The sequence below is a fragment of the Python bivittatus genome, unplaced genomic scaffold (genome assembly GCF_059951505.1).
Source record: "Python bivittatus isolate LINGU-HERP-01145 unplaced genomic scaffold, Pbiv_v1 ctg000700_np1212, whole genome shotgun sequence".
NCBI lineage: Eukaryota > Metazoa > Chordata > Lepidosauria > Squamata > Pythonidae > Python > Python bivittatus.
Genome location: NW_028277098.1, coordinates 34,216,935 through 34,236,697, shown reverse-complemented (window position 1 = coordinate 34,236,697; position 19,763 = coordinate 34,216,935). Strand labels below are relative to the sequence as shown.

The 19,763-nt window shown below is 37.5% G+C and overlaps 1 protein-coding gene across 8 annotated transcripts in view; it reads right to left on the bottom strand.

Moving 5' to 3' along the window:
* The window catches only part of SLC44A5 (solute carrier family 44 member 5), a 188,721-nt gene that overhangs the window by 9,685 nt on the left and 159,273 nt on the right, over nt 1–19,763 (bottom strand). For 4 of the 8 annotated variants that reach the window (XR_015793458.1, XM_088128430.1, XM_088128431.1 and 1 more), the window contains exons 18-21: nt 17,356–17,429; nt 15,757–15,827; nt 11,483–11,571; nt 10,604–10,688 (exon numbers count right to left, since the gene is read on the bottom strand). Coding sequence is in view for 7 of the 8 variants with exons in the window: in XM_088128430.1 (XP_087984556.1) it covers nt 10,604–10,688; nt 11,483–11,571; nt 15,757–15,827; nt 17,356–17,429 (319 nt within the window). In the remaining variant the exon portion in view is untranslated. Of the gene's footprint in view, nt 1–4; nt 9,443–9,742; nt 9,808–10,603; nt 10,689–11,482; nt 11,572–15,756; nt 15,828–17,355; nt 17,430–19,763 lie in introns of those variants that run through there. The other 4 variants (XM_088128427.1, XM_025169427.2, XM_088128429.1 and 1 more) reach the window with 3 other exon arrangements.

Genomic DNA, 19,763 nt, shown 5'->3' with positions numbered 1-19,763 from the left:
CCTGAGCCCTGCAGCACCCCACAAAGCAGGGGCCGCTGGCTGAACCTCTCACCCACTATCAACAACTATTGGGACTGGTGTTGGAGGAAAGAGGTGAACCATTACAAAACTGCTCCCAACTCCTGCAGCCAATCCAAAAAGATACCATAGTCAATGGTACTGAAAGCTGCCGAAAGGTCAATGTCAAGCTGGATGTACTACGCCCCATCATTCTCCTGCCAGAGATCATCTAAAAAGGTGACCAATGCTGTTTCTGTCCAGGCCTAAAACCTGACTGAAAGGGGTCCAGATAATCCATTTCATCCAGGATCCTCTGGAGCTGCAGTGCCACCACCTTCTCTACCACCTTCCCCAAAAAGGGGAGGTGAGAGACTGGCTGAAAATTGTCCAAGAGGGTGGAGTCCAGCAACTGATTCTTGAGAAGAGGGTGCATCAGCGCCTCTTTAAAAGCAGCCAGAAACACCCCCCCTCCCTCAAGGATGAATTAACCATAATGAAGATGAAGAAGACCAATGTTTAAACAACTGACTAGGTCATGAACTTACCATGAAGTTTAGCTATCAGAACATTTAAAATGCAATTCAAGAAAAAAAATGAGCCCCAGTTTTAAAATTCAGCTGGTGATGGATTAAGATTTCTGTGGCCTTCAGCCAATGGTGGATTTAAATCTAAAATAAAAGTTAGGAAAAACTAAGTGTTACAGAAAACCCATCAATCACAAAAAGCCTATTTATGAGCATGCCTTAAAGATGAGAAAGCAAGCAGCTTGTGATAAGTTATGGCTTGGGAATGTGCAAAGACACAATAATCAAGGATAACCAAGGGTTGTAGTCCAATCCACGGCACGTTGCATATGATACAAAAAGAATGCTGGAGCAGTTTAAGAAATCCAGATTTAATTAAAAACAACTCTGTAAATATAGGGTAGACTTTAAAGATCTTGGACTCTCAACAATCCTTCCCGATCTCAGCTTTTAGATTGGAATACATTCTTTGTCTTAGTCCAAGATGATTAATGCTTTCATTTATAAATGATAGAATATTGTTGTAAACTTGTATCATATGTTGTTTATAGTGTTTTAGTACTTAGACATATTCCATGTGCTTTGCAGAATGAACAAGAGTTCTCCCACTCAGAAATAGATATTGCAAATGAAGAACAGTGTGGTTCTTTTGACCCTTTCTTTCATTTGACTATGACTGTGCTTGTCTGAATACTAAATCACAAACTAGCCAACCCCATTGAGCCTCATGTCCTGCAAACCAATGTGATTTAGTTCACTGCATCATGTGAACCAGTTAACCCCAGATAACAGTGGTTTGTGAATGTGGCAACCAAATAGGATCTTAGCACCAAGAACAGTATCATGATCATCTGCTCTTATATCAACAAGACTGAACTAGATCTGAATCTCCTACTATTTTAATTTTCAAAATGCTTTCAGTTGATTCTTTCCAATTACATACAAATCCATCACTGGATTTTAAGATGCACCTAGTTTTCAACTGATCCTATAGACCATAATGGAAACAAGGAAATTGGTTGGCTGAAAGTCTGTAGCAATAAATTAAAACCTGGCAGTTCAGAACAGCTGTAACTGAAGGTAAAAAGGAAGATTAGGTAGACAAAAATGTTGCTAAGCTTGGTATCCTTGCCTTTCGATCTACAAACCATTCAGGATTATTACAAATGGTTATTATGTGGAGAATCATTTGAAAGCTTCTCCATATTGTTTTTATATTGGGCAAGTAAAATGGATATCATGCATCACATGTTGCTGCATCTCTTTTGGCTGTAATTTTCTGACACCTTATCTAGAACTATTAGGAATTACAGATGAGCAACGCATGAAAGGGCATGTTCTACACACAGATTAGGCAGGAAGTCCTATTAAAATCAATGGGACTGTGCTCTGTGTTTATTAACCAAGCAAACCGATTTTGTGGTACAGTGAAGTAGTGCAAACAGGCTCTGTAGGGAAGGAACACAAACATCATTTGAGTCTATTACACTCAGAGAGGAAGAAAAAAGCAAAGCCATCCTTTTATATCTAAACCTTTATTAGAACAAATCTTAAGAGCTGTTAAACAATAAGTAACAACAACTTGTGTTAAATATTAAGTTCTGTAAAGATATTTTCAACAATATGTTTCTAACATTTCTGCACAGCAGAAGCAAATAGATTTTAAAGTTCAGACGGCCATGTGCTCAAGTTAATTTGCTTTGGGCACAAAAACAGTCTCTAAAAGTCACATTTGAAGTAGAAATGTGATCAGCAGGGAAACAGACAAGGTCTTTCATTTGTTACCATGCAAATTATGAGTACATATTTGAAATGGTGATGGACCCCTTTTCACAGGCTGCATTAATGATTGTTTAAGGAAGTATTAATTATACATCTCAGAAACTAAGAGGACATTAAGTTTCTCTTTTATTATCATGAACTGTAAATAATTAACATTTTACAAGGGGAATAATAGATTTATCAAAAGTTAGAAAATTAAAACTCATTTTTTAAAATAACATCTTATCTTTAGATGGATTTTAAAAATGAAATAGCCTTTTAACACTTGTTAACAAAGCAATAAATACTTTACACTAGTGTACTATATGCATCTCCTTGTTCCAATTTCTTGTACTTTACAAAGCAGGACTTTAAATCATAGACTGATTGATGAAGTGATTCTGACTTAGCTGATTAGTGCATGGAAGTACAAGACCTTGTACAAATAGCCCTAAAAATTATATCTTGATTCCAGGGGCGATAATGAGCGTATCTCTGATTTTAATAGAGCCAGAATTTCCCCTTAATTCCATGAACCTAGGCATAGTTACTCAGAAGCAATGGGATTTGCTACCAAACGAATTCAGCTAAGCTTTGCATCTAAGGCTGCAACACCTTCTTCTGAGCAAATAGAATGGGGTTGCTGTAGGAAACAAACCTATGGAAAGAATTACAAATGTTAAGGTGTTAGCCTAGCACTTTGTACAGTAGTCCTTGGAAGTTAAGTCTCATTTAATTCAGTGGGATTTACTTCTGAGTAAACATGTAAAGTTTGCACTGTTAGATGCCCTGTTGTCCCTTTAGACCTAAGAAATGCTTTTTGTAAAACTGCAATATTATTATTGTAACTTTTGTGAGTAGCATTTATGCACCATGATTGACATTAATGGGGGGTACAATTATCCTGATGAAAGCAAGGGTAGACGTAAGACCAAAGGGACACACACATACCACCTGTGGTTAAGAAGCAGTGCTATCCAGTCACAATTGCCACTGCTAGTGTAACATTCATTCCTGTAACTTGAGAATAATTGTTACCAAAAGGGTCATACTGTTCAGAGGACTATTTTGCAGAATGCCCTTCCAAGCTTCCATTCCTTGAAAAGATTCTTCTTTTTGGAATGCTCAGTAAGATGCCAACTGCGCATTGCAACGCAGGTCCTCCCCCTTTGGTACCTGTGTTGCCTGTGCTTGAGGGGGCCTCTGGTGTGATGGTTTGGGTGTGCATGTGCAGATAACCAACAGAAAGGTAATCTGAGCATGTACATGAATGCTCAGGGTGCAGCATTACTCTGCTCCAGCTGCACCCCTCTGAATGGATTTCATCAGCTCTGGAAGCAGAAATATCTACAGGCATCACACATACAAGGCCAAATAAGAAAAACGTTTCTTTTCCTCCCAGGATTCACATGGGAGCTTGTCTGTAGAACTGCCAACTTCACAGCTGATCCCTGTAGCTGTATGTGGAACCGCCCTTTCATGATCCCTCAAACCTGTAAAGGGAGGAAGTGTTCTTCCGAAGCTGGTGAATAAAACAAAGAAATGGGCAGAGGGTGCAAATGACTGTGAGCATCACTGCAGAACAGCACAAGCACTTTGGATAATTAGCAATAATTTGGAAGGAGGAGGAGTTGCCAAATGATTTTCCAGCCTTTTTGTAATTCCTAACGCATCTACCCATTTCCCTCACTTCATATCCCTTATATTTTGATTCGTTTCCTGTTTCTGCTGGAAGGAAGGGAGGGAGACCAAGGGAAATGGGTAGACGTATTTAGGGAAAGATGTGTTTAGGAAATTAATAATGTAAGTAGTTAATCAGTAACCAGTAGTTAATCATTCATTTGGTTTTTTAATTAATCTTGGTCTGTCCTTTTTTGACATGTGGCTTCTGGCAGGTATATATACAGGTGCAAACACACTTTTGTGAGACGGGGTGGGGGAACCTGGGTTGCTTTGTCTTGGGGCTGATGCCACCCTGCATACACTGAGGAAAGGTGGCATGAGGATCTGGGCATTGCTCTGGATGTTTCTCTTTCTTTATAATTTTCCCTGTCTAATCTGTTCTTCTTTTGGGAGGAAGACTGTCTTAAATTCAGGATCATATGGTAATACTTCTTAGCATAACAATAAACATTTACTGTTCATTGTGGCAGATCAAGCTGTTGTTCAAAAGATAGATACAACAGCTAGCTGAAAAGTTGGCAGACCTATTTCTGATCTCCTGGGTTGAGGAAGTTTGATGAATACCCTAGAAAACAGTTTATATGTGGGTTACAGCACATGTTGAAGTGGAAGGGCAGCAGAGACTCAGTTTCGTGAAACATAATTCAAGCTGGATATAGCTATGCTGAAAAACTCGCCCCTCTAAATGCAGTATTGCCCACTGCTTTGCTTTTGGAGCAGATGGTGGTGGGAAAAATACAGATTTTACATCATTCGCAAAAGGATAAAACAACCAAACTTGTTCCCATACTTTCAAGTAAACTGAAAGAGATTTTTGTTTATCATTTCAAGCAATGGTAATTTATGGTTCAAATGGTGCTTGTAAACTTCGGAACATAAGCTAGTTGATACCAATAGCCAGTAAGGCACTTTGTTATGGAGCACATAGCTGTACAGGCTAGGAAAGTGACAAGACTTTAAATGCAGTCAAGAGACATTTACATATTCTTTGACCATATATATTGAAAAGGACATTTACAGTTTTCCTTCCTTGGAAACTCTTAACTTGGTTTTCAAAAATCTGTTTACTCACCTAGAACAAAATTTGCAACAGTAAAACATTTCATACCTCTTTTTTAAAGAAGAAAAATAAAGAAAAACAACAGCCAACATTTTAATACTCTTTCACTCCAAAACATCCAAGCCACAGCGAGAGAGAAAAAGAGAGAGAGAAGGGAAAAAAATCTCTCATACTTCCCCTATCCCCTGGCATTTTAAAACTGGTGTCAGGACAAACTTGGATGGTTTCACAGGGACAATAGCTTTGGTATAAAACTTGCACGAGTAAAAGCTGACAATGTATTGCAGAAACAATGCACCAGACCCAATGCAATGGTGTGGTCAGGACAACCGATCTTTCCTAATGTCTCTTGCTTTGCACGTTATGCTTGTTCAGAATCTTCAGCAGAGATTTACTCATGTAATAAGGTCTTTCAGTAGAACCATCCTGACTTTCTAAATCTTCCACTAGGAGGAAGAAAGGCAGACAGCAAAAAATCAAACCAATCCAATACTTCCATCTGCTGGCCCTTTTGTGCACAACAGCAAACGCCTTGCAATCTATATTACATGTGGGATGTTTTGGCATTTATCATACTGTAAACACTGGCGCAATAATATAATCAGCCCTTTAGAATCAGATGGGCCAGACGCTGCACCAGTTCAATCAAGAAGGCCTTTGCCTTGCCATTGACTAGAATGAGTGCAGGATCCAAGCCTATTTCAAAATTATCATCTCATCAAGAAATGATTTGTCTAGTATTATGACTTCTCTAAAGCAAGGAAGTGCATTTTATCAAGCTTTAGCTTTATGTTAAAGCACTATATGCATAAAACGGACACTATAACAAACAGCAGGGTTTGTCCCAAGGATTAAGAAACACATCAGTCAAAGTTCAAAGCTATTTGCCTTTCAAAAATAAATTATTACTTAGTTTGCACATTAATGCTCATTCATTTCTGAGAAAGATATTCAGGAATTTTGTCTATCGGATGTATACTTTGCCATTATTGAACATTTCAAAGGACTGAATGGCAACCAAATTTCAGTGCTATTGCTTAGCATTTTCACAGTTTTTCAGTTGCTTAATTAATAAGACGACTCTAGAATGTTTCCCTTGAGGGCATTTGTCCATTACCTTTCACACTGGGTTTACTTGTTCAAGTACAGCCTACCGGCTGCGCTCACACATCATATTAAATCACAGTTTATTTTAACCATGGCTTGTTAAATAAAAAACAAGCCAGAATAAAGGTTGCATGTGAAAAAAGTAACTGTGGCTTCTTTGGCAAATTCTTAGTTTGCTTTTCCTCCTTTATGTTAGGTTCTTTGGATTGATTGCTAAGCCCCTGTTGTAATCATTGAGACAACAACAAGCCATGTTTTCCAGTTGTCATCCCTGTTCTAATAATTATTAGAATCAGTTCTAATAATCTAGAAACAATCTAGTATTAGGGACACCTTACTCTGGGTTGCATTGTGACTTCAAGCGTAGACTTGCTGTTTTTGAAATGAATATCATGAATTTATCTCAGTTGACAACATTTAAGACTAATCCTAAGATTTAACATGCAAGGACTTACATAGCAATGACTAAGCCAGTGGTTTTGCTTATTATATATCTCAAGATATTAATACTATGTGGGCAACACACTAGCTGTGTTCACATATTGCCATTGTTAAATGTTTGAGCAGGGATCACAACTGGAAAACTTAAGTTTCTTTGATGATGAATTAAATATGATTAAATCGGAAACCAGCTCTATGTGTTGAGGAGTACTCTCCTCCATGGATAAAAGTTGCCTTTTAGAGGCATTCCCAGTAGATGTCTGCTTATACTCAACTGCTCAGTGATTGCTCTAGTGAGGAGGCTCTATGCATCTTTTGACTGGGACATCTGCATCCAGGGAAACCAATTTGCTCTGAGTTTTAGTAATACAGATGGGACCCAGAGTTGCCTGCCTCTAAATGGAAGGGACCATTCCACTGGGGAAGGCAGAAACTTCTGGAGTCTCCTGCTGAGGAAGGAAGGGCAAATGATTCTCAGCAGTTCCTGGTTCCTCCTGCATCTCTCTTGTTGTCTCAGAGAGTTCCCCAACCTTCCAGAACAGTTTTTGCTTAAGTAGGTAGAATTAGCGAAATAGTCCCTCCTCCAGTAAAGCTGACTGAGTGGAAATCGGGATGAATTATATTTGTCTGGTGAAAAAATACATCTACTCACCAAAATGGACATTCAGCTGAGTGCATATACATAATTTATTTCAGATTGGTAGTTCTCTCAGTTCCTTTGGAATATAAATGATTTAAGCACCTTCCTCAAAAAATATTCTCATCTGGAAGTAAGTCTCTTCTTTTAACAGAATGGGCTTCCAGGAAAACCTTCTTGTTTGCAACAGAAGGGGCAGAAATGCTAAAAACAAACACCTAGGGATTCTCTATCAGTCCAATTAAATACAAATCAACTGCAGTACCTGTTGGACTCCCCCATTATCTTAAAACCAAGTCCAGCCTAATGTAGAACTAGGAAGTTCATTTGAATTAATTTTGGAGAGTCCAATTTTTGAATGGTAAGCCTGGCACTTGTGCAACAAGTTAGAGGAAAAGTAGAATCCTCAAAGCAAATTTGGACACAAGCTTCAATTGGAATTGAAGCCAATTACCCCTGACTTAACAATAGATGATTATATCATGATGGAATAATAGAATTCATGACATGTTTTTTTTTTAAATATAATATGTCATATTAATTTCAAAGCCTCTCATGACCCAGGAGCAACAGCATAACTAAGGCCATCTATTGTTTTAATGTTTAGCAGAAATAAAAGTTCACATGAGACAACTCCTAAGTAAGCACCATGACTGTGATGAAGCTCTCCTGCCTTAGGATATGTTCTCTCCCCAGCTTTTACTAACATAAAATGGGATTATGGTATAATTGCTTTTTAAATTCCAAATCTGAATAAGAAAATTGCATTTTTCTTTGCAGGTAAAATTCTAGAGCATGTTCTGTTTTATGATGCAGAATACTAATTTTTGATATTTACTCATTAGGTCTTTTTGTATGAGACTCAAGATCAGTTCTTACTTCAATTAAAAGGAATACTCATTCATATTACATCTCTCTCTCTTCTCTTTCCTGTCTGTATGAAAAATGATCACATGTTCATGTAAATAGTGCAAGCGGGACCTAAAGGCAACAATCCTTAATTCTTTTTCTTTGTCTAGCAGCAGCAGAGAAGGAGGAAAACTTATGAGGAAACGCTAATGAACTGGGGCTTTTAGAACCAGATCAGCCTTCTCCAACCTGGCACCTTCAAAAGATGCATTGACCAAAGACTGGGCTGGTGGGGAATTCTGGAACAGAAGTTCCAACAAATCTCCAGAAGACCAGGTTAGGGAAGACTGAGTTAGTCTAGAAGGATTTCTTCCATAGAAAAAAATAGTATTGCATTTTATTTTATGGATATTTCATGTAGGAAAAAATGTTTACATAGCACAGACTAAATCATGGCACTCTTAACCAGTATCACTAATAATATTTTGCAACTGCACTCATAAATATTGCATCTGATGACGAGCAGAGGCTATTGCTTGACTTAAATTTTTTTGAAACTAAACATAGATATTGGCATAATCGTTTTTTTTAAAAAAAATACTGAAGATATTTTAAAAATCTTTACCCTTCATTATCTTTTTTGAGATAAATCAGCAGGATCCCAATTTATCTCCATCTCAGCATACACCATTTTTAGGAGGAAACTGACTTAGCAATGTGCCCTTTTTCATAGGGAACCATTAGTATATTTTAGTCACAGTTTAAATAGCTGTCAACCAGCACGTACAGTAAAAATACAGCCATAGCACCATCCTTACAAATTTAGGACCACCTGCTGGTTACCAATAATCTTGATTTGTTTATGGCTAATTAGGATTCATTGTAGTGCTTCGAAAAATTGCCTGAATATCCTTTACAAATATACACCTATAAAAAAAGTTATCAAAATGGCTGTCATTTCAAACAGCAAAATCTCAGGTTAGAAAAGTTATTAAAACACTAAGAGCTAAAGATAAAAAAAAGAAGCTTCACATTTACACTTACCCATAGGCACTCTATAAAAACTATGATGTGACCTTGTTTCACAGCTGTTAAAAGACATCTTTAAAATGTTGCCCGTTTGCTTATTTTTAGATAGTACAAAGCAACACAAATGATTTATTAACCAGAAGCATCATACTTAAAAAAATCTTTTGTCTAAATTATACGCATCCTGCTTTTTAATTGTTTTCCTTCCTTGAAACTAACACTGTTGCCATTTTGAGCATTATCCCATTAACTTTTTTGGACTCAGTTCCTTCTTCCCCAAAATTCGGTGCAGACTAGCTGACATGTAGTAGGGTTTTGCTGTAGATCCATCATTCCTTTCCAAATCTTCACCTGAATACGAAGTGGTCAAAAAGAGCCAAAGCAAAAGCAATCATGCAGCCAAACAAAAACAAAGGAGAGATTCAGAAGAAAGGGAGGAAAAGAATGATTAGAATTCCGACAACAGTAGAGCTGAATTTCAGTGTTGTGCCATTGCAGAATATCACAAAAGCATTGATATACACAATTTCAGATCAACACTATATAAGTCATAGCCAAGCTGGAGTGAGACATGCTATGATCCATATTTTCTGTCCATGCAACAGCTTAAGAATGGTTAATTTATGCTTGGTAGTGAAGCACATAACATACCAATACTGTACTCCACAGTAGCCTTGGGCAGCGGTGGGGGGAGGGGGAGCCTAATGGTAAATTAACTGAAATTATAAGATAAAATTTTGAATGTTAATAAAGTTGGATGATTAAAAAAAAAAAAAAGACATTGTGGCAAAGTGGAAACCTAGAAGAATAGGACTACAGTTCCCATGCAACTATAGGTCACATAAAGGTCAAGCTCTCCAGTGATTGATCTATAACCAAAAGACTGGGAGGGGGGAACATGGGAATCATAATTATTTATTGAGCACTGGATCATTTCTCTAAAGTTCTGTCTTCAGTGCTTTCTCAACAGCAGGCAGGATTTCCCTGGCTAGCATGCTGAAAGGCACTTTTATCTTTATAATTTCATAAGGATGGCTAATCTTGCTTGCATTTAGAGCACAGACTAATGTGGGAACAGTAAGTAATTCATGCTCCCTTGTTAAATATAATACGCTTCCAACTCTTTTAAAGACAATCTAGATGCAGAAGGGGAAACATGTTATTTTAAATTCAACCAACGCTGGTGTCGTTATTAAAACAGCAAGGATGTTATTAGCAAGAACACATAACACTCATCTACTGTAAATGAAATGCTGCTGGACAAAATGAATCTATAAAATACTTAGTGGCAACCTGTTAGTAATTATTATGGAGCAGTTCCTCAAAAAAGTCATGATAGTAATTAGCAATAGTAATATTTCATTAGCTGACCAATGAAATCACATCTGACATGTGATTGCCTATACATATCCCTCCAACATATTCATGAATTCTGTTAGGAAGGTGACTTAGCAGTCCTTTATCTAAGCACTACTGAAAGAGGAAATAAATCACAAAAGGCTGATTACTTACAAAAACAGAGGAAAAGTGTATCAACACACATTGCATAGACACTGAAGAATCCATGTGCAACTAGATAAGAGCCTATAATGACAGTCTGGAAAAGAAGAAAAGCATGTTAAATCTACATTACCATGACAGCTTTTCCCAAGATGTTCATGACTTTAAACTTAGAAAATAATAGTGATTTTTCCCCAGATTTTCTAGAACTGGTACAGTTGGCAAGGCTGTTAATAGGAAAGTAAAATCCCATTAGTAGCCTTCTGAATGGGGCACAGTAGTCTCATGTTACATCTTCCTTTAGCGTTATATGAACCTGCTGCAACCTATAGTATGCCGGTAATCCATTGCCTCTTCTCTTTTCCCAAACCTTTCTTTAAAGACAAAGTACATAGTCATGGACCTCCTTTCTTTTTTAAAAAATCTAAATGGAAGTGCAAAAGACCTAATAGAGCAAAGCAAACAACCTGGGACCTCCATATGTTTTGGGTTCCAATGTCCATTAGCCCTAGCCAATATGACAATAGCAAGTAAAGCTGGAAGATGTAGTCCAAAGTACCTGGAGAGCACCATGCTACCTGCCTGAAATATGAATTGGGATCCAAATATCAATCTCAAGTCAAATTTGGTCCCGCCATCCATGCAATTCATATTGCCAAAATATGAACCAGAGCCATCCTGTGGAGACTGAGATAGTATTGTGGCTGCAGAAACTTTCCACAGAATTTATCTGGACAGCGCTGAGCAAAGATGTTTTAAATAAACCAGAATCGAAACAAATCTAGGTGTGGTACTGTTCGTTCTGGGGAGGAGGCATGAATCCCAACAATTGTCTCACCAGGCCAAATGCCAACACCAGGCTTGGATTCTTAAATCCTAATGTGAACTTACCAAGAGCGGGACCCAATAGTAATTCAGTGATGGTGCTTCTTGTGTAAATGCTGGTATCCTGTGTGTGAAGAAAAAGAAGGCTAGGACACCTGCAGGAGAAAAAAGCACAGGGTGTTAGCTACAGTATGATTTAGCAGCACTTTAAAGCCCTTATAGCTCATGTTCTGAAACAAAGAATATAACTTGCAATAGATATTTCCATATCTGGGAATATATCACATGTTATTAAAGAGATGGTATGGAAATCCCCAAGCACTTGCAGGAAACCCACTGGGTCTGTAAGGTGTCTGAGCTGAACAACTTACAAATATACTACATAAATTATTTATTCAACTATTTACCTCCAAGCCAATTATACATCTCCATTTAAACATACATGCATTTTCAGAAACAGGGTCCACAAGAGTTTTTAAAATAGGATTTTCCAAACAATAAATCATGACATTAATTATCCTCAGTATTTGTAATGGTCTAAAATTGGCATTCCAATTAATTACCTGTGATTGATTCATGCAACCAGAAGATTTTAATCAATTTTATCATGCCTTCAATCTCTTTCAATAACATGTGCAGTTAGCAAACCAGAAAAGAAACTCAAACTTGATTTTAAAAAGCTTATCTAGTTTATTTCTTGGAGAACCATTTAACTATTTTCCATTAATCTTATTCAGTATGTTCAGTGATAAACTGAGATGCTAATTTAGAATAACATTTATGCTAAGCAGGAAGGAAAAAGTATGTAAATTAATTAACCCCAGGAATTTATTCTTAAGCACATGGAAAGCATTAAGCAATTTCACTGTTAAATGGTTTCATTTCAGACAAATCTCATTTCATTTTCCAGTTATAAAAGAATGTGAATAATACACATTATGCCCTTGCTTTTAATTCAGGACAGTCATCTTTTGATCTGTTGACGGAGAATATTATTATTAGTCCTTTGCCATGATTATGTTACTTCCTGGTCAATATCAGCCTCATTGCCTTCTACAACCTCTGCGAGGATGGTCCACCTCAGACAGCTTACAGATCCAGTGGGTTTTCTGCAAATGTTTGAAGTTTTCCTCAGTGATCTGGCAGCCAATACTGCATCGCTGTAATTCAGAGCAGCTTGAGCACTGGATGTGACTGATCCTTAGAAGCAGCCTTCCTCTGTTCACTGATCTTGGGATGCTCCTGGGTTTACTGAGGATTTCCAGAAGATGACGCAGAAGAAGAAATGCTTAGAATGCTAGTGGAGAAAGATGAGGAGTAAATATGACAATCACAGGTGATGGTGCCTATTTGGTGGTAGACCTGGCAAAGAAGCAGTGTTTCTCTGCTTTTGCTCTATCAGTGGCAATGCTGCTGGACTGCTCCATGTTGAAAAGGGATGGGCAGGATGATCTCCTGGCAGGTACTGTTGTGACATGCTTTCCAAATACTTTGTTGATAAAATCACTCACATTCACTTGGGTTTGGACTCAACCTGGAAAGATTTTGACAGACATGTTGGGTTCTTGGTGTTATTTGAGCTTACTTATCTTTCTGCAGACATTTCATTACCAGGCTAGGTAACATCATCAGTGCATCAGGGAGTGGAGTTTGCTGGCTGTGGTAGCTTGTTTGTGAAGTCACATGGGATTTGTTTCAGCTTATGGAACTCTGAGGAAGCACGTAAGGTCCACTGCAGTATGAGCTCTGCCACACCTCCAACCTGGTCTCTTTGAGTAGCAAGCAGGAATGTATGTGGCTGGGTCAATTCTTCTTTGGGAGAGAGATCAGTACTGGCTGCTTTGGAGGAGGTAGTGGTAGAAGAAACAATCTCTTGATCCAGCCAACTCAGATAACTTCTGTGAGGGGGGCATCAAAAGCAGAAATCCCCAGAGGAAGCAGATTATCTGGACTCTCTTCTATCAGGATTGAGATCTGGGCATGGGAGAGAAACCCCATGAGTTCCTCTAGACAATGACCTATGCCAGAACCTGGATGAAGGCAATGTAGCTTTCCTGATCCTTTTAGGCCTTTCAGTCATGTTTGATACTATCAACTATGATATCCTTCTGGATCGTCTGTTAGGGTAGTGAAGGGGTGGCACTGTTCTTCAATTATTCCATTGCTTCCCGAATGATGGTTCCTGCTTTGTGATGCTGGTGAATGAGCAGAGCTACAACTGTTGGCTGCTGCTGTGTAGGGTACCAAGGATTTGCTCCCTTCTTTTTAACATTTATATGAAATTGCTGAGGGAGGTTATCCAGTGGTGAGGGATCATCAATATTTGATTATACTCAGTTGTATATTTCTATCCTGGACCAAGCAGGAGATGTGGTGAAGGTCCTTAGCTGGTGCCTGAAGGTTGTGAGGAGCTAGATAGAATGAAATAATCTGAAACAGAAAATCAGCAAGACGAAGGTGCTGATGGTCAAAACTCCCTCTGGTGTCTTGCCAGTTCTGACATTAATTCTGGAAACAAAGATGTTTACAGTCCAAGAAGTTGACATGATCATTTTAATATGTGTCTCTTGCAAACATATAATATGCCCTTTTTCATATTTTTTCCTTTTTAAATTGATTATTTAGCCTATCAATATTGGTTGAAAATATTTTAATTTGAATCATGATGATTCTTATATTAATTTATGAAGAAGAACCACCTGCTTGGTCCAGTTTTTGTTCTTCTGTCTGTTCTTGGTCTTTATTCCTGTCCTGTTATGGATAAAGCCTCATGTTTTTTGTACTGAAGGACAGTTGTCAAAAATCTCAGAATTCTCTTCCTAAATATATCTGGGGATACATCTGGTAGACTCTCAATCATTGTATTTCTAAGTTTTAAAGCACTTTAGTTTCTTTTTGATTTCAGTATTGCTCTTTAGTCTTGAAATATGTGACTTTTACAAGTATATTTTGTAGCAATATTCTTGTTCATGTTGCCCAAACCTTTTTTCTATAGATTTCCTGAATTTCTAGAGTTTCATCCATATCCATGTCAAGGTAAGTTTGTTTGTTTTTTTAATATCTCCTTCTATAATTTCTTTACTGCAGTCATCAAATATACCTCTTAAATTAAGCTATTTTTACAAAGTTCTGTTTCTGCTAGTTCTAGATTCCTTAACTTGAGCAGATTTTAGATGAAACTGGATATCAATAAAAAGTTCAAAATCATTGAAAAAGGTGAGAAACGGAAAATTTCAGAAAATCAAGAAAAAAAAAATCAAAATATCAGAAAATCAAAATCACAAGTTATTTATAAATTATATAAAATTCCTAACTTTAGAACACAAATAGGAGATCCCAGTTCAAATTCATGCATAAAGAGTAGATCTCAATAGTTGGGAAGAACTCATCAGCTATTTATTAGGAGCTAAATCCAGTCCACAGTATGTTTCCTACACCTAATTCCTAATCCCTTTTTATTAGAAGGGATTCTAATCCCCTCACACTAATCCCTACTTATTAGAAAAGGCAAAAAGACATGATCTGAGACTTCAGACTTATATGCTGAAAGCCTTTGACAGAGTTCCCAAAGTCCCCCTAAACATTGCCAATATATTGTAATTTTTCATATGACAGAAGAGGAAAATTATTAAATACATGTTAACTGCTTTTAATTAATGTAAAAGTTTTATAGTTGGCATCTACTTTGGCGTTAAGACATTTAAAAGGAACTTTTCCATGATTCCTTTTAGGTGTAATTATTGCCGCTATAGCAGGTACACTGGGCCTGGAGCTATGATTATTGGGTTAGTAATATTTTATAGGAAATCCTTGTTTAGTGACTGCCTCATTTGATAACCATTCCCAGTTACAACAATGATGAAAAAGTAACTTTACAGCCAATTCTCGTATTTATGACCTTTGCAAGTCTGTAAAACAAAGGAAAGCTGCAGTAATTTCATAAGCAAAACAATTAAAATACCCATGCAAATCTAATGGATTCTCTTATGACAGCAATTCATAGGATTAAAGATTATCTCAGTAAATCTATCTTCCTGAGCAAAAATCACCAGATAGAAAATAGGAGTCAAAGTTTTTCAAAGTCATCATAATTCCTTTACCCCTATTCTTGATGAATTAATTTGCTTGTCTTCTGTTTAGATTTATCCCATTAAAATGACCTAATAATGAATGTCCTATGAGACACTGAGATCATGAGACTTTACTGTACTTATTTACATGAACTCCAGTCATAAAAGGGCTGCAAACTAGAGAGGTCTCACGTCAACCATCTTCTCAATGTGATCCAGTGGCCTTAACAAAACTGAAACAAATGAATGAGAGTTAAATGATTGACTCACCCACACCTCCAGCAACAAGGATTTTACCGAGGAATAATAAGAAGTCTGTTACTTTATCCAGGACTGCAACCCTGTGCAACAGAGAAGAAAATTAATATGATGTTGTTTTGGGTCCAAAAGGTAGTACGGGTCTGTTTCTAGGTGTTATACTAAGATTACTTTGATAACTATGTAACAGACTGTTTCTACGAACATAAGGGATCTAATTTTAGATAAAGATTTAAAACTGATAATTTCCTCAGAGAAGCAAAGATTAGTATTTTAGATTATTGGAAAAAAGGCAGATATTCCTTTATTTGCTGATTGGCTATCCAAAAATACTGTATACCTCTGTATGTCAAAATTAACATACTACACAAGCATTCTAATGATGAAAACATTGATAGTTTTATTGAGAAACAGTTTGTGTTGCAGATTGGGAAAGCACATTTTTAATATGCTTGTTAGCAATTTAAGATAAGTTTTAGCATTAATAACTTCATAATTTAAAGAAGCAAATTCATTGTCATGGAAACATAACAAATTAATCATGGTCGGTAGCAGTAGTTCAAGGTAAGTTGGCTTTGATGTGAAACATCAAGGTTAAAATACATGCATACTGTTGATGCTTAGTGAAAGGATTGGGAGAGAGCCTAGCCTCCCCAAATTCTGTGAAATCCTTGGAAGAAGGTGCTGATACATTTTCACCAGGCTGCATCTGAGGAAAAGGCCAGATAACTCCCTTGCTTGGATCCAACTTTCTGCCTATTACCATCCCAGCCAGCAACAGCTTTTCCATGAGGGGAGGGTGGAACTAAACTATCTTAGGTATTTCTTCTGATGAACATGTGACAGGATTACACTAGATAGAGGACAGGAGTGAGCACACAGCCTTGCTCTACATTCTCTTGGACTTCCATGCATAAGGCTAGAAGTAGAGAAGAGCTGTATTTAGGCCTGCTAGAACTTGAATACAGCTCTCTACACCATTAAGCCATGTCCCAGATTAAATGGAGAGCTGTACCGGTAGGACCTGTTTATGTGTTGCATTCTTTACTCTGTAAATTCTTAGTACAAAATTCCTGACATGGGAATACGTTTTCTTGCCTCTTCTATCTCTCGCCCTTCTTCTTCTTGGTCTCCACACTGTGGCAACCTTCTATTCATAGCAGAACAACCCAAGAAGGTGCAAACTGAAAACATTTTGGTTTAATGCTTTTATATGTAACATTTTTTAAATTACCGAAACAAATATATGTTTGAGGTGTTAATTATATCCTTTGTGGATCTAGAACAAACTTGTTTGAAATATTTAAACTTTAAACTTTAAAATTTCTCTATCAACAAATGTGCAAAACAATTAAAAATGTGATCTACCCTTTAAATGATTGTTCCTAAGCTGGCATTCCCTAGAAGCATTGTGAGTGCAACTCCAAGAATTTCTGGACAGCATAGCCTTCAGCTATGAATTCAGGGGATTGTGGCTCAAAATATCTAGAGGGTATCAGGTTAGGGAAGCAGCCTTAGACAACTGAGAATAATATGAATATTTAAAACATTAATCAAGCACATTTTTAGCGATGGCAGGTATATGAATATTATGGCATTATGCCTCCTTACCTCACCACATTTCTCATGAGCAGAAAGAACGCATCCCTTGCTGAGGTGCAGAAGTTTTTACCATAGATTGCAATCTGCAAAACAGTAACAGCTGTTAACATATCTACATATTATTAGAGGTTGTTTGGAGAACCAATCATATAAAGAACAAAACAAATATCTGGAGATTCCAGTTATTGCGAAAGAGCCAATACTTAGAACAATTAGCAGTGCCAAATATCCAAATATTCAAGAAAGCCCATAAGAATCAATGCATTTTTTTCTGGCAATATTAAGGTAAATAACCAATCTTCCAAAATTTTAATTTACATATGACTGTACCCCCACTCACTTCAGCAATATTATCATTAAATTTGCAGATGATACAACAGTGGTGGGGCTTATCTCCGAAGGAGATGAGTCTGCCTACCGGAATGAGGTGGACCGGCTGCTTTCGTGGTGCGGAGACAATAATTTGGCCCTTAATATCAATAAGACCAAGGAGCTTATAGTGGACTATAGAAGGAATAGATTAGACGTCCAGCCCCTGGTTATCAATGGAGACAGAGTGGAGCGGGTAGCCAGTTTTAAGTTTCTGGGTGTTACCATAAAGGAGGACCTGACCTGGGGTGCTCATATTGCAGCCTTGGTTAAGAGGGCGCAGCAGAGATTATACTAACTGAGACTTCTCAGGAAACAACAACTGAATGAAAAACTGCTGGTGACCTTCTACCGCTGTACTATAGAGAGCATTTTAACCTACTGCACCTCTGTATGGTTTGCTAACTGCACAGTGGCAGATAGGAAAGCGCTCCAGAGGGTTACCACCACTGCCCAGAGGATCATTGGTTGCCCTCTCCCCTCTTTGGAAGAACTTTATAGTTCCCGCTGGCTTAAGAAGGCTCAAAATATTCTTAAGGATCCATTCCACCCGGGACATTCTTTTTCTGAACTATTACCATCTGGCAGACGGTACAGAATAATAAAAACAAGGACAAATAGGCTGAAGAATAGCTTTTATCTCAGAGCTGCAACTATACTGAACTCTACTGTATAGTGCAATATTAATGTAACATCAGGGGTTGTGCAATGGTGAAGAGAATGTGAAGGATGTGTGTTTTTTATTCTATGGTTCTTATATTTACAATATAAGGTGCACTGGGGATGGCATTTAATTTCGTTGGACGAGGTACAATGACAATAAAGTTTACTACTACTAAAACCAAACACAGAACTTTGCCCTGCAGCCCAAGGCAGTTTGAGACTCATTTGCAAGCTTTTATATCCCCAAAATTGTAATGTATTTTGTATCACTTTGTGATGGAATGTATCTATGAGGGGGAGAGTGATGTGGGAGATCAAGGCTATCAGGAAGGAGGGGTGGCATTTCAGCAAGGGAAAGGAGGCAAAAGGCAACACAGTCCACAGGGGGAATGTGAGAAGAGTAAGAGATTCAGGATAGCCACTTCCTAGAATCTCACAGGGTATATCAACTAGTTGTTGTAGTGTAGATTTAGTTTGGCAAGGTTCTGTCTACAAGGTGTAAGCAAATAAAGGAACTGTATTCGACTGGACTATTTCACCGTTGTTCTTGGGCTGGGCCTGACACACTTAGAATATATGTTCTGATAAAGAATACTTTGCCCTTCAGGCAGGATTCCTGAGTGGACCTTTAGTTATGCTTCAGGATCCAGATTTGTTTCTTGGTATCTTCTCAGTCAATACAAGGAAAGGATTTTCATTGATGAAGCTCCAAATCCTTGAAATAATCCCTCTGCCCTTCTGTTCATTGGCAGCCTATCCTAATAGGTCACCTTCCTGGCCATTCTAACTAGGAACTACAATAGCTACCTAACTGGATGGCACCAGGTGGAGAGGTTCTTGCCTACACACTTAAATGGGAACCCATTCTTGACTGTACCATATATGCACTAAGTTTGAATCATTTAGGCAACTTGTGTAAGGTGCTGGTTGAGTATTTTTCGAAAGGCTAAAGAACTTTATTTGCGCTCTGTTTAACAGCTGAAATTGGATGAATAAGAAAAGCATTTTAATTTATTCTATAAACACTTTTTTTTTAAAAAAAAGTTTTTATTAGATATTTACAGTGAAATTCTATTCATATCTATTCAGAAGTACACCCTGGTAAATTTAGTGTGATTTACTTTTAGGAAAGTATGACTACAGTTACATCCTTATGCTCATTTACCTATAGCGTATTTTTATTACCTGCCTTGAGATAAGCCAAATTTTTAAAAAAAATTATTATTTTTATGTGTCAATATTATAGCTTGATTTGGGAGCTTTTTCTCTTTCCTTGGATCAGATTACAATCATATGTATGCATCACACACATCAGACCCAGAAAATCCTATTTCAAGTGCCAATTTTCACTAATTCTTAAAGGCTTTACCTCAATCAGCCTCTGT